This window comes from Trachypithecus francoisi, unplaced genomic scaffold (assembly GCF_009764315.1).
Source record: "Trachypithecus francoisi isolate TF-2019V2 unplaced genomic scaffold, Tfra_2.0 Lachesis_group4, whole genome shotgun sequence".
Lineage (NCBI taxonomy): Eukaryota > Metazoa > Chordata > Mammalia > Primates > Cercopithecidae > Trachypithecus > Trachypithecus francoisi.
In genome coordinates this window covers 105313364-105328806 of record NW_022681469.1, presented here as the reverse complement: position 1 = coordinate 105328806, position 15443 = coordinate 105313364, and the positions used below count along the sequence as shown (strand labels likewise).

At 52.5% G+C, this 15443-nt stretch overlaps 1 protein-coding gene across 2 annotated transcripts in view; it reads left to right on the top strand.

Annotated features, from left to right (window-relative positions):
* Positions 1 to 15443, top strand: part of CRHR2 (corticotropin releasing hormone receptor 2) — a 48281-nt gene that overhangs the window by 11977 nt on the left and 20861 nt on the right. The window contains exons 1-2 of one of the 2 annotated variants that reach the window (XM_033193438.1): positions 6249 to 6351; positions 6489 to 6614. In XM_033193438.1, the coding sequence (XP_033049329.1) occupies positions 6249 to 6351; positions 6489 to 6614 (229 nt within the window). Of the gene's footprint in view, positions 1 to 6248; positions 6352 to 6488; positions 6615 to 15443 lie in introns of those variants that run through there. The other variant, XM_033193437.1, reaches the window with a different exon arrangement.

The window sequence follows — 15443 nt, the reverse complement described above, 5'->3', positions numbered from 1 at the left end:
CTCCTCTTCTTCTAAGAACACCAGTACTATCGGATTAAAGCCCACTTACCTTACTTTACTTTAATCACCTCATCGAAGACCCTAAATCCAAACAAGGCCACATTCTGAGGTATTGGGAGTTAGGATTTCAACATATAAATTTTGGAGCAACACAGTTCAGCCTGTAACACCATCTGAAGCTAGTTTCCTCATCTGTTTAGCAATGGGTCTAAGTCCACCTCGGAGGCTCACAGTGAAGGCTGAATGAGAGCCCACATGGACACCCAGCACAGGCCATGCCAGCACCAGACAGGAAATGAAGGCCCCTCCCTTCAGGAAGGCCCAGCCTTCCCTCACCCTCAGAGGCAGCGCGGGTTTGTCAGCAGACCCACAGCCTTCTCCCTGCCTTCCCCTGCTCTCCCTCCAGCAGGTGGCACAGACCCTTCCCTGTCTCCCTTGGGGGATGGTCCCTCCTCTGAGTGCAGTGGATAGGGTCCCAGCTTCTCCAAACATACAGCCTTGCCTGTTCAGCTTCTAACAGCATTCATCTATTTGCAAAAGGGATCCACATGATTTCTATAAAATTGGGCACAAAAAAATGTAACTCAAAGAAGACAATAAGTACTTGTTCTCCCGCAACCCAAGAATTTTTATAATGCCTCATATCCCTCAAGAATGTATGCATCCATAGAGCCTCATGTTCAACTGTTTTCTTCATTTTCTTTTTCTTTTCTTTTCTTTTTTTTTTAAATGGGATAATAGTGTGTCCATAGTTTCGTCACCTGCTTTTTCCTCTTATAACTCAGAGTGAACATTTCCCCATGTCATTAAATATTCAACCACCACATCGCTGGTAACGCTGCCTAGCAGCCACTCTGGGGATGCTTTACCCCATATGAACCATGACCGGATGGTGGATGTAGAGGCTGTTAGGGAGCCCCTCGAGCTTCAGGAATCATTTCTCAAGTCCCCACATGATAATGACCTTCTTTTTAGTGTCCACTCTTTGAGGAAATACATCATGACTAACACAGAGGTCAAAACCAAGTAAAACCAAACACTATGTCTTTTAGATGTACATACCTGTGAGAAAACTGAAAAAAAAAAAAAATGAGCCAGAGAATGACAAATGCAATAGTCAAGGGAATGTTTCCTCTGGGGAAGGAGAATAGAAATAAATATGTAAGTGACTAGTAATGATGTAGTTTCCAGTTGGGTGGTAGGTTTATTATATTGTCTACTACATACAATAAAAAGACTAAATAAAATAAAGACTAAAAAATAAAGTTAAGCCATGCATGGGCTAATGCATGGGCTAATAATGACAAAGGGTCATGAAACTATGATCAATTCAATTGTATGCCCCTGAAAAAGGAAACACATGCATAATCACAAGAGCGATTATGACTTCAGGCGGGCTTCAAATAGATTATTTCTATTTTATTCATCACAGAGGCATCTACATATATTTGAAAAATATTAGGGCATATGTTATGAGGCATTTTATTTATCCCATCCATAGACAATATAAAAATCCAAACGGACTATTTATTTATTTATTATTTTTTGTAGAGATGGGGGTCTCACTGTGTTGCCCAGGCTGGTCTTGAATTCCTGGACTCAAGCAATCTGCCTTCCTTGGCTTCCCCAAGTGCTGAGATTATAGGTGTCAGCCACCGCACTTGGCCAAGAATCCGAATGGATTCAAAGATACCTTGAAATAATTCCTCAATGAGGCCAGGCGCAGTGGCTCAAGCCTGTAATCCCAGCACTTTGGGAGGCCGAGACGGGCGGATCACGAGGTCAGGAGATCGAGACCATCCTGGCTAACACGGCGAAACCCCGTCTCTACTGAAAAATACAAAAAAAAAAAAAAAAAAAAACTAGCCGGGCAAGGTGGCAGGCGCCTGGAGTCCCAGCTACTCGGAGGCTGAGGCAGAATGGCATAAACCTGAGAGGCAGAGCTTGCAGTGAGCTGAGATCTGGCCACTGCACTCCAGCCTGGGTGATAGAGCGAGACTTTGTCTCAAAAAAAAAAAAGAAATAATTCCTCAGTGCAACACACACACATACACCGGGGTTGGTCAAATGGGAAGAGAGCCGTGGCCCAAAGACAGGGTCCTGGGCTTTCCTCAGCTCTTCTGCCAAGGTATCTGTTCTTTCTTAGTGATTCACTGGGCTGAAGCCTAGAGCATTCCAATGGGTGCTGTGGATGGGTTAGTGAACAGGACCAGCCCTGCCCTTGGGGAGGCATGGGCTGGTAGATGAGACAATGAATAAAAAGCAACTTGGATGTGACATAGGCCAGCACCCAGCAGATGGGGTCACCAAAGAGCTGCATGTCTGAAGGATGAGTGTGGAGCTGTAAGGCCATTTCCAGTACAGGAACACAAACAAGGAGCAGAGATAGCGAATGGTTCCTGGTAGTGACATATTGTTCTGGAGGGACTTTCAAATGAAGCAGGAGGGTGAGGATGGGGAACAATGATCATGAAGAACCTTCTTTGCAATACCAAAGATGGTTCCCAGGAATGACACATTGTTCTGGAGGGCCTTTCAAATCAAGCAGGAGGGTGAGGATGAGGGATAGATGATCATGAAGGACCTTCTTTGCAATACCAAAGAGGTGGTCTCCATCTCAAGGGCAATGGGGTGGGGGAACTCCTATGAGGCAGAGTGACAGGATCATAATTATAAAACATCGTTTCATCTGCCATGAGGAGACAGGGAGCCCATTTGGGCTGCTGCAGAGATGAGACGGCCTGGGAGAAGCAGGGGAGGGAAACCTCTTTTCCTTGTCTGGGAATCCTATTGTCCATTTGTAAAACAAGAATGTGGGATTGGATGTCACTGAGGATCCTTTCTGTCCCCACAGCTTAGTCCCATGGTTTGACATGAAGACACCAGGCCACTTCCTCTGTCCTGCAGTGGAGTAGGATAGGGTGAGGAGGGGGTGCCTGGCCTGGGACCCCTGTCTCCAGCGCTACAGGGCAAGAGTGAGGCACCTTCAGGCCCCTCTGGAACCCCTGCGCCCTCAGCAACCCCATCGTAATTCCCAGGAAACACCATGACTGTTCCAGCTGTGCCTGAATAGACTCCCTGTCTATGCAAGTCTAACCAAGGACAGTCCCTTAGAGAAGCAAAGATGCATCCTGTGCCTTTAAATCCTGTTTTCCAGTTGACATTTGAGTGGTAGGGGATGAATGAGAGAGAGAATGTGTGTTTATGGTGAAGATGCATAACTGTGGTTCTGTGTGCGATTCTGTTGTGCCTACATGCCTGTTTGATGCCATGTAGTAGGCTTTGCAAGTGTGTCTGAGCTGGCCTGGAACTGTCCACTGCCGCTACAGCTGACATCAGAGGTGGGTCATGGGATGGGATACAGGGCACCAGAGGCACCTGCCTTACCCTGCTGCTTATGGTACACAGGGGTCTTCCCGAGCACCTGTCACACTTCCCTGAACCTATTTGCCAACATGTCCCCAGCAGCTTGGGGAGACGCAAACTGTTCCAAATACTTATCCCCAATGCCTGGCCTCCAGCTGGGATGGGGCTGGCCTGCAGCCCAGGGAATCCATCACTATCCCAAAGCCTCTAATCTACCTCTGCTTCTTTAGTTAGCAAAAAGGCCCCTGTCTTTGTTTGTTTGTACTTGGATTTAGTAAAATTGAGGGAAGTTTGGGGCTCTTCCCAATTTCCTCCTCATTTACCTATTTGCAGACACTAAAGTGAGCTGTAAAATCAATTTGTTCCCAAACTGCTACCTTTTCTAGTTTTCCCTGTGTCACATCTGGAATGACAACTATGCCTATAATAATATCCATGAAGTAATGGCCCCACATCCAGGGGACCTTGGGTCTGTGCTCAGACCCCAACTGCTCATTCAGGATGCAGAACAGCCTTTGACTCTGCCACTGAAATGGTTACTTCCCAGAGGAATCTTTGGTATGTGCGGTCTCCCAGTTAAGAGTGATCCAGTCCACCCAGGCCAACCATCTGTTATGAGCTTTCCCAGTTAAGAGTGATCCAGTTCACTCAGGCCAACCCTCTGTTCTGCAGAAATCTGCATGAGATGAGAAGTCCCTGGCCTCTGGTCATTGGGAGCACACCACCTCTGGACATAGCTGCATCTCAGAAGGTGGTACACTTTAGGCAATACCCAGGTGGTGGCTCCAGTAACAAACAAGGTTAATAACTTAAGCTTGGCTTAGGATTTCTCCCTTCCTCTGTGCTGCACTGTGCTGTGTAAAGGGCCGTCCCCTGTATATGAGGGACACTATTTCCCTGTGAATACATGGGCTCACCTGGCCAGCCATACTCTGGCCTGTGTGGATCTTGGGTTAACAGGGCTCAGTCTAGGAACAGAGGGTAGGACTCTGCCGAGGTCCTCCCCTGCTCCTAGCACTGGATGATATGAAGACCAAGGAAATTCTACCTCTGCAGTTGCCCAGAGCTGAGCATGAGCTCTCACTGTCCATTCAGGAGGCAGAGGATAGACCTGGCTGAGTGCTCAGCACCTTGTACCTGCCAGTCAGCAGGCCCTGGAGAGATTCCAGGGCTCAGCCCTGGTCTTAGTGTGGCCTCACTCGCTCTGCCTGGGCAGTGACAGAACCATTAATATGGAGGCTGGTGAGAGCAGAGCACACAAAAGCAGCCTGCCTGCCACTTCGCCTCTCTTTGCCCAGGGCATGGTGCTGGTTCATGGTGGATTCAGCCTCTCCTAGCAGTTTAGGTTTATGTGGAGGATGGCAGGGGAACAGAACTCATTCCTGAGACTGGGTTCCAGCTCTCCCTGCCCTCTAAAGATAGAAACACACAACACATATGTATGTATTCCCCAGTCTCTCCATCTCATAACTCAGAACCAGAGAGTCTCAGAGCTGAGAGGGGCCTCGGGGAAGATTTCACTGATGGAGAAAGCCCCAGAAGAGAGGGCAAGAGTCCTGCCTGGGGTACCATGGCAGAGAGAGCAGAATCAGAACCTGGACCAAAACGCAGCCTGAGTGGAAGCATGCCTTACTCCAGGCCCTGCTGCCCGAGCCGGATGCCCCACTCAGCAGGCAGACACAGCAGGCCTGCCCTGGGCACTCTGAGGGTGCAGCCACAGCAGATCCCCAAGGAGGCAGTCTGGGGTTGGGGGACCTGAGCAAGTTCCCTGGGAAAGTTTTCAGCTCCTCCACACCTGCTGTGGGGCCTAATTCTCCCCGCCCCTGCCGGCTACTGGTGTGGAAACCAGGGTCAGGTGAGGCCCTGCCCAAGCCTTGAGGAAGAGAGACACATTCTCACTTTCTTTCTGGTGCCCAGGGCACCAACACCCGGGTGTATAAAGCCTTCCAGATAATTTCAGCCAATTTCTCCCCTAGACTTACTCCATCTGATTAAATGGCCACCCGGTCACTCAAGCTGGAGACCCAATGTTATCCCTGCTTCCGGGCTCCTGCTTAAAACCAGCCACCCACTCCAGTTCCTCCTCACCAGGTCTGGCTGCCCCTCGGAAATCTCTCTCCATTCCAGCTTCCACAGCCTGATCCAAGGTCTTCAACCTACTCAGGCCACTTGATCTCATTAGACTCTTGGGTGTCTCCCTGCTTCCCTCCAGGCCTCCCCAATCCATTTCCTTCCAGGAGGCTATAGAGGCTTTTGGAGGGTGCAGATCTGCCCATGGCCTCTCGGTCCCTGCCTCCCTCCAATGTCCTCGCTCAGGGAGGGGAAGCTCAGGCGGAGAGCTTTCGAACTTTGGGTCGCGGCTGTCCCTCAGTTAGGAGAGCTGCAGTGTTCTCCTCTGGCAGGCGGACAGGTGGGAGCGCTTTGCTGCCCCCTGCAGCTCTGGGGCCTGCGATCCCCGCACAGGGCATTCCGTCACCCCAGGCCCACGCTCTCCAGCCCACAGCCCTCCTCTGGACGCCGCGAGTGGAAGAGAGACGGGAACTGCGAAGCCGTACTCTGGGCAGAGTGGGGGGCCCGGGGGCTGGAGTCCGAGCCCCTCCGAGAGGAGCCGCCCGGCCCCGCCCCCCCGGGGCCGCCATTGGCCGCGGCGGAGCGGCTGTACCCGCAGCTGGGTGCGCTCCGCAGCTCCTCTCCGGGAAGGTCCCCACTTGACAGCTCTGGGCGACCGGAGGCGGCGCCCAGAGGCTGCCCGGGAGACCGGGGCTGGGCTGGCGGGGGCCAGGACCCCGAGCCCTCTCTGCCGCTCACTCTCGCGGCCACTCCCTCGCAGCCACGCCGAGCGCGCACTCCCACTCCCTCTCCGCACGCGGCTGCGGGGCGCGATGGACGCCGCACTGCTCCACAGCCTGCTGGAGGTTAACTGCAGCCTGGCGCTGGCCGAAGAGCTGCTCTTGGACGGCTGGGGGCCACCCCTGGACCCCGAGGGTAGGCGGGAGGCGAGAGGTCGGAGGCTGCGCGGGCTCCTTCTCTTGCGCGCTGGATGCGCCCCTGACCCCGCGCTCCGAGAGCCCCGCGTCCCAGGGGGCCCCTCTGAGCCCTACTGCGCTCTCTCGCGCCGCCAGGTCCCTACTCTTACTGCAACACGACCTTGGACCAGATCGGAACGTGCTGGCCCCGCAGCGCTGCCGGAGCCCTCGTGGAGAGGCCGTGCCCCGAGTACTTCAACGGCGTCAAGTACAACACGACCCGTGAGTGCCCCCGGCTCTCGCTACCTGCTCTATACCGGCCTCCAGTGAAGGCGATTTAGGGAGTAAAGAGGATTCCGGACCCAGCGGCACAAAGCAGCTGAGGGCCGTGGTACCGCAGACCGCTGGCGTTAAGGACCCCTTACAATGTTGGGGGCGCGCCTTCTGCTTCTACCCCCAATACAGCGTCTAACCTCAGTAAGCCAGTGATTTGCCCACAATTCCCGTGCTCCATGCGGTGACAGCCCAAAAAGGGGAGAAGGAAATACTTCCTCCTCTTTGAGTGTAAACCTCCCTCCCTCATTGTAGGTTCCCGTTGCCTGAAGTTCCCCATTAGGGCTTCATTGTTTAGATAATGCTTCCCCTGCCCAGGACGGGGACCTGTCCCAGGAGGGCGGATATGCTAAGTCCCAAATCCCCCAGAGTGAGTGCAGTGACCAGATCCTACTACCAGAGTGGAGAGGAGGAGGGCAGGAGGCAGGAGGGCTGAGGCGAGCGCATATTTTGTGGGAAGGACATGCAGGCGTAGGTTATGCTAAGCCAGAGGGTGCGGGGTGTTGCATCTTCCCTAATCCGAGGTCCCAGGACTGACCTGCTGGGCTGAGTCAGGGGCTGTGGGCAGCATTATTCCTGCGCCCCCATGATGACTGTTGTCTGAATCAGCCCCCACCCCTACCCCACCCCACCGCCAACACCACCTCTCAAGGAGAACAACCTGTGCTACCTTCCTCCTGGCAAGTCACGGACTGGCTTGAGGCTCTGGGGGAAAGGGCAGCAGAGGTTGCTGGAGTTACACAGCCTGCAGGTGGGGTCGTTCAGTGTGGGTTCTGGGTGTGTGCATGTCTGTAGGTGCCTGTCTGTGCCCTGTGGAACAATGGGATGGGAGCCAGGCATGTGGTCTGCAGGAGGCTGTGGGGGCAGAAATCACTGCCCCACCTATAAGCCCCCTCACATCTCCAGCCGGACCCCAGTTGTCAAGCACGCTGAGACCCTATCTGGATTGTTTGTCTGAAGCCTCTCATCCTGGAAACATCCTTAGAAGCCATCTCAGAGTGTCTGTGTCTGAGTGGTGGCCCAGCTCCACCTCCACCTCCCATACACACACACACACACACACACACACACACACACACACACACAAAAGCTTTCAGAAGCTGAGGCTGAGGGCTTTGCCATGAGGGATGGTTAGAAGGCAAGAGATGCACCTGCACCTGATGCCAAGCTGCATTCCCTTGGCTGCACCAGCTGAGGGCTCTGGTGGGCCCAGGGACCACATGCTTCCTATCCATGATTAAAACAGATCTCCCTGGAAGGAAGTAAGGTCCTCAAGCTAGGAGGTGTGCAAGCAGAAGGAATGATTTCCCTGTACCTTCCTATTCCTGACCTTATAAAACTGTATTTTTAGGATTCCATGAGCTGTGTGCGGTGGGGCAATGGAGATCAGCGTGCCTGATTCAGACTGGGCCCGGAGATTAAGGGCCATCCAGGGTAAAGTGGGGTGATGGAGCATCTTAGCCCACAGCCTGTGAACCTCAGGGAGCTCTGCTTTGGTTCTTACCCCAGCCTGGGCTATGCCTTGTTCTCCCCAACCAGCCTGGAGGCCCCCCTTTCCCAGGGCAGGGCCTGGGTCTCTTCTTCATAGCTGAACTGAGTACAGTAATATTCAGTCAATTTGTGGAACACCCACTATGTGCCAGCCACTGCACAGGCACTGTATTGAGACTCACTCACAATTGCGACAGACAAAAAGAACAGAATGATGAATGCCCTGATTAGGGGGGAAGCACAAGGTCTGTGGAATTGGGGTGGGGGTGGGTGATAGGGAAGACTTCCCAAAGGTGCTGCAGACAGCACATATCAGGCCATTCATATCAATTAAGTCTAATGAGAAGCTGATAAAATGTTTGCGCACCACCCAGGCTGGTAAAAGTAGGGCCAATTAGCCCCTGGTATCTAATGAACAATTTTCTTCATTTAGACCAAAGTGCTCCTGGCACTGCAACTGCTGGAGAATGAGAGGAGCTGGTGGAGGGTGGGGATCACTTACCATTAACCAGCACCTATGAGGTCAGCCTAGGTGGGAAGAGCAAAGGCTGCTAATGGCTGTGGAAATGCATGATTGATTTCCCTCCTCCCCTTTCTTCACATCAGTGCTGCTTCCTTCTTCTCTGTTTGCCTTTTCCATGGGATCCTTCCTTTAAAAAGAATGACAGAGAAAACTCCATGAGAAGCCTAAGGGAAGAACAGGAGCGTTCAGGCTCCACTTCCTGCCCCAATTTTGTTATGCTATAGCCAAACCCCCACTGAAGCCTCATTCCTAAGAGAGCAGGAATCGCCCGGGTGGGGATAGCAGTTTAGATATTAGTCTCCGCAATTTTTCAACTCAGCTGAGCACAGAGAATCTGCCACAAAGCTATCAAGTGTTGATCATTTTCCAGGTGCCAGCTGCTACTGAGAGAGCTTTGTATCCATATCTCAGGCATCCATAATCCCACTCACCCACACTCCCTCTGAGATACATACTGCTTTTATGCCCATATTGCAGACAAGAACACTGAGTCTCAGACACATGAAGTAACTTGTTCAAAGTCCTAATCAGCTCCTATGCACCAGTGCAGGCAGGTGAATCCACAGCCCTCACTATTAACCATGGAGCAGTACTGCCTCCATAAGAGGCATTCGGTTTGTGAGGAGAGCTTAGAGATTTGGAAAGAAGACTCATACCTCCGGCCTGGAGGATCAGGGAGGACTTAGCCCTCTGAGCTGGGCTTCGGGGGACAGTTTGGGTTTTAGCAGGTGAGTGTGTAATAGGCACAGGAGAGGCCCTCTAGGCTGAGGTGACTGGGCAAAGCATGGAGAGAGGCCGGGCTTTGTGCCTTGGGAGGAGTGAGTGTTGTATAGAGAACAGGGAGTAGGAGAAACAATGAGGCTGGGGAGGAGCATGGAGGTCAGGTGATGCAGGCCATTCTACAGGGCTTCACCATCTGGAGAGAGAGCCTGGGTGAGCTTGGGAGCAGGGGAGCTCAGCTTTGGGAGCACATTGTCCTCTGGAGGGAAAGGAGAGGTAAGGGGACTTCTGCACAGAGCCAGGTAGACTATAGGTTGTGGGAGCAAATGAGGATGAAGATGCCAGCAACCTTGGGCATTTGAAATTGACAAGATATGGTGAGAAACGGCAAGGTAAAGCGTTGGGCACACAAGAAACAGCTGAGCACAGTTGGGAATGTGTTGGCTTTGAGGAGCTGGAGGGACACCTGAGCAGATCCAGAAAGCAGCCAGCTGGGTTGGGAAAAGCTCAAGAGAGCACCAAGAGTGGAGATAAGGCATTTAGAAGTTCTCAGGATGTGGGGTTAGCAAATAGCTACAGTGTGTGAGTTTGGGAGGCTAGGTCAGAGCCTTGAGCCATCTTACCCAGAGCTATTTCCAGATGCAACAGGGCCAAGGGAAGGGAAGGGTCTAGTGCATGGCCACACATGCTAGTCAGTGGCAGAGCCAAGTTAAGCACACGAGTCTCCTTGGGTGTTCTCTACACAACCTGTGCTGGCACTTCAGTGGCTGAGCTTCCATGTGTTTGTACTGTGGTTTAACTTATTTAATCCTTGCACCATCCAGTGACAGAGACATAGCATTATCCTCATTTTACACCTGGGGAAACTGAGGTGTGGAGCAATTAAGTCACTTATAACAGAACAAGGATTCAAACCCAGGTTCTGCTGCCTCTCAAGAAGCAACTCTGCTAGGTTAAGCAGAGAAGAAGTTTTAAAAAAATTTATTGGAGAGCTTATGGAATCACTGAGTGGGCTAGAGAACCAGATTTGGGGCCCCAAGCCAAGAACACAGGGCAGAGCTGGCCCAGTGAGGGGACCTCCCTCTCCCTGAAAGGCCCTGACAACACCACCAGCCCTGGCCACTAGGTGGACACAGCCCTGCTACCACCACTGGCACCACTGGCACCACTGGCACCACTACTCTAGAGTCTTTTTTTTTTTTTTTTTTTTTTGAGACAAGCTCTCAATCTACTACCCAGGCTGGGGTCCAGTGGCATGATCAAGGATCACTGCAATCTCAAACTCCTGTGCCCAGGCGATCCTCCTGCCTCAGCCTCCCAAGTAGCTGAGACTACAGGCACATGCCACCACACCTGGCTAATTTTTAAATTTTTTGTAGAGGTGGGATCTTGCCATTTTGCCAGAGCTGGTCTTCAACTCCTGGACTCAAGCGATCCTCCTGTCTCTGGCTCCCAAAGTGCTAGGAGAATAGGCGTGAGCTGCTGCACCTGGCCGACGTGGAGTCTTAAGCTTCCTGCAGTTATCTCTGGAGAGGCTTTCTCCCTGTCTCCATCTAGGGCCCCAGTTCACTAATTCCCTCACGTAGGTGCATCTGATGGTTGGGGGAGTATGTGGAGCCCCAGGTCCCAGGCCAAAGCTCTGGCTACAAGGGAGCCTGGGAAGTAAGGATCTGGCATTTTAGCTGTAGGTGGGCAGGTAGCCTCGGTCTTCCCCCAGGATTCCCCGAGCCCAGGTTCAAATCCTGGGTGGCTAGAAACAATCCTAAATGTCCATATGCAATTTAATCGCGGCAAGTCCTATCCCTTTTGTGGGCCTCAGTCTCCCTATCTGTAGGCAGAAAGGAGGTGGATTAGCATGGAAGTGGTTTGGCCAGAAGTGGGGCACTTATATTCCATTTTCCTCCCACCTCTCCCCATTCCACATGGACTTCTCTGAGCCCATCTCTGTGCACATCTCTGTCTCTGTGTCTCTCTCGTTGTCTGTTTCTGTTTTTCTCTATGTGTGGTTCTGTTTCTGTGTGTATGTTTCTATGTCCTTCTCAGTTTCTCTTTTTTTTTTCTATCTCTCTCTCTTTCTCCTTCTCCATCTCTCCTTACTGCTTTCTCCGTCCCCCAGCTCCATCTCCAAACCCACCATCTCCCCGCTCACATCCCTCACTCTATCTGCCCTCCTCCTGCACCTCATCTTGCCTGTCCCTGTGGTCCTTTTGGCTGCAAAGGAGGGTCCTGCCACCTCCCTCCTGGCCATGGTCCATTTTCCTTCTGTGGAACCACTAAGTGCAGCTTGGCTCAGCCTCAGCCTCCTTGACCTCAGGCTCCACAATGTCCTACTGGGAACGGTTGGGGTCATCTCTACTGAGGCATCTGCCAGGACAGGGGAAGAAGGGACATCCCATCTAACCTAGTCACATGGGGAGGTTAGGGGTCCCCACTTCCCAGAACCCCATTCTAGAGACATGCTGAAACACTGGTTGTGTTACAATGGAAACACATAAGCTGAGTGGTCTCCAGCCAGAGGAGTCTCTCCCATTGGGTCTGCCTGCTTAATCCCTTCTTCAGCCCTCAGGGCCAGAGGTGATAAGAAAGGCTGAGACCTGCCCTCAGGAAGCTCCAGGCTGCTTATCAACCAGGCTTGTGCAAATCAAGTCAGAGATCAGGAAGAGGGGTTTGGTGGACACTGGGACATTCCTGGGAGGCTTTCTGGAGGGAGTGGGGGTAAACTTTAAAGGTCTTAGAGCAGTTGGGATGCCACATTTGTTGAGGACAGGCACAGTGCAGGAGTGCAAGCCTCAGGAGGACCTCAGATAGACCCTGCCCTCTGGGTTGAAGAAGTAGAAGCTGTAAATCCGGAAACTTAGGTCTGCATTCTCAGACACCAGTGAGACCTGATCCTGCCCTGACTCTATTCCATTCTCCAAGGCCCATAAGTTACTCCATGTGTGAGAACAACTTCCCTGCTGGGAGAGAGGGAAGGCGGGGCAGGCACAGCCATCACAGAGGTTTAGTTAAGAGAAGAAGGAAGGAAGAGAAATAAAGCAGAAGTGGATGCCCTTGTGGCCATCCTGACACCCCAGAGCTGCCCGGCTGCAGAGCCCTCTATACGCTGAGTCCAGCCCTCCCCTCCCCTAAGGGTAGGAAATGACTGCCCAGGAGAGGGCAACACAGTTGCCCAGAGTCCTACAGCAAGTCTGGGCCCTGATAGGCCTCTGCTGGCTCCGGAAACTCCTGGCTTCTGCTCTAGCTTCTACCCACCTCTGCATGCATCTTGATCTTTCCTGTCTCCTGCTCTCCCCAGGAATCCTCCAGCCACCTAATCATCTTGCTCAGGCTCACCCCTTATTGAGGTTGTATTTCACCCTTTCCCCCAGAAAGCGTTGAGGAGCCTAGAGACAAGGTTTTCAAAGATGCATAAGACCTGAGCCTGCCTTCCAGGAGCTCCTGTTCTAGAAACAGTGACAGGCAGACCCTCAAAGAGAACTTTTTAATATATGCTCTCAAGTAAAATAGCGCAGTGAAGACAGTCAGAGCACATGGAAGGGAATTAGTCCAAGAGGAAGGGAGAGTACGTTTGGAAGACTTCATGGAGAAAGTCTTGTTGAACAGTACCTTGAAAAATTGAGCTAACGATGTGTCAGATGGAAGGGAGGGTGGGAGCAGAAGTGGAGGAGGAGGGAGGGAAGCAGTAGCCAGATCATGGAGGCCTAAGATGTTGGCCTCAATTCTGCTGGCTTTAGAGACACCGGCTGTTTGTCCGTAGCCCTATGGTGCAGGACCAGAATACTCTGGCCATTTCCTCTCCTACCTCCTGCTCATTAAGTCAGAGGTCCCAGCATCCTTCCCTGTGCACTCCCTACCACCAATGCCACAGCAGAGCCTGGATCCCTGGAGAAGGACTAAAGGAGGAGCCCCATCTCAGTAACCCTCAGGGAGCTCCCCACAGGGCTTCTTGTCTGGGCCTCAGGTGCAGGCATCTGGGCCCCTCTGACTGCCCACCCCCACCAGGTGCTCCAGAGTCAGGCAGGCAGTCCCTTTCACACACAGCACCTGCCAGGAGAGCGGCTGGGGCAAGGGAGAGTGGAAGGAACCTGGGCTCAGATTCAGCAGGGCTGGATCTAAGTCCTGGGTTTGCCATGACTTACTGAGGGACTGGCAGGCCCTCCTTGCCCAAGTCTTGGTTTTCTTATCTGTTTGAAGGGGACAGTGAACATGCTGACCTCGTGGGGCCATGGCACACAGGGAAGATGAGGCTGCTTGGGGCTCCCTGTGGACAGCTAGGACATTGTCAGCAAGGGGAGGGGAGTTGAAGGTGGCCCGGGGCCCGGAAGGAGAGGCCATCATGTCCTTGGGGAGGGGAGAGTCCCACCCACACCAAGAATGGCTATCCTCATTCTGGGGTGGTGGTCTCCTGCTGTCTCTGAGAGCCCCCAGAATGCTGTGGTTTCTGGGGATGTCCTGGGAGGGGGAAGTCTGTCTATCTAGACTGAGAAGGTCTGGTCCCTAAAAGCCTGTAAAGAAAGGCAGCCACTTGCCCCCCCAGCTGTCTTCTCCCTGCATTGCTTCACAGAAACCATGAACTGAAAGCCAGTTCTAATTCTGGCCATCTACTCACTGCTTTTCTCACTTTGGGCAGGTTGTCTCCCCTCTTCAGACCTCAGTTTATCTGCACCAGGTGTGGGGAGGACTTGATGAGTTCTAGTGATGTTTCTCAGTTCCAAGGCAGCTTCTACCACAGGGGTCCTCTGTTCGTCCTTTCCCCACCTTCCTCCACAGGCCGGCGTCATGGCGACGAGCCCACTGAGCGTTGCTAGGATGGCTGGAAGGAGGGAGCCCTGTACAGTAGAGGCGGGAGCATGAGGTAGGGGCCTCCTCCCACTGCCCCTTGTCTGGGGAGGGCAGAGCTTACACAGTGAACTGGGTTCTGCTCCCCCTTCCCTTTTTCATAGACCCAGTATGGTCTTCATTAAACTGCTCAGTGCCTCTATGACTCAGTTTCCCCACTGTCTCCTTTAAGTATGCTTATAGATCCTGCTTAAGGATGGCAGGGCACCGTGAGTGAAAAGTCCTGTGGAAATAGGGAGCTGAGGCTCTCTGGAGGTCCAGAACAGGCAGTTGAGGTTCAGAGAGCTGTGTCCATACAACACTAAGAAATGGAATCCAAGCTCCCTGGCCTGAAGCTCATACATCACCAACAAAGGGCCCTGGGGATGCGTTTCCCACCCATTGGCTGGGGTTGGCAATAGTAGACTCCCAAACTCAACCTAGCACTTCTATGTCAGTCTGGGTCTGAGCTTGGGTGAACATCACCAGCTGCCTGTTCCTCTCTGACCACCAATTTGCTGTGATCAGATCAAGACAGAAATATGCAAGGTGGGCCTCAACGTTGGTCAGTCTTCCTTAGCCAGAAGTGGCCTCCAGGCAATGCAGGGTACTGACTCAAGGAGATGCACCTCATTTGGGAAGCTCAGGAAAACCATGCTGTTAGCACCAGGACTATACGTCTGACCACCCCAGCTCTGGCCACACTTCCCGAAAAGTCTCTTAACTGGGTATGAAAAGCAATCCAGCCCAGGAAGTGGAGGCCAAGCTGGGAGGAGACATTGTCTGAGAGGTTTTTCCCAAAAAAAGCAAGAAAGATGGCCAGGCATGGTGACTCATGCCTGCAATCCCAACATTTTGGGAGGCTGAGGCAGGAGGATCACTTGAGGCCAGGAGTTTGAGACCAGCCAAAGCCACATAGTGAGACCCCATTTCTACAAAAAAAAAAATTAACAAATTATCATGGCATGGTGGCACATGCCTGTAGTCCCATTACTCAGGAGGCTGAGGCAGGAGGATCACTTGAGTACAGGAGTTCAAGGCTGCAGTGAGCTAAGATCACACCACTGCCCTCCAACCTGGGTGACAGAGTGAGACCCCATCTCAAAAAAAGTAGGTAAGAAAGGTGACTCAAAGTCAAGGTCAAAGATTTCCCAACTAGGCCCCAAGCCAGACAAGAAGATGGCTGGATGTGGAGTGGCCCAACTACAGGCAGTAAAAGGAATTGG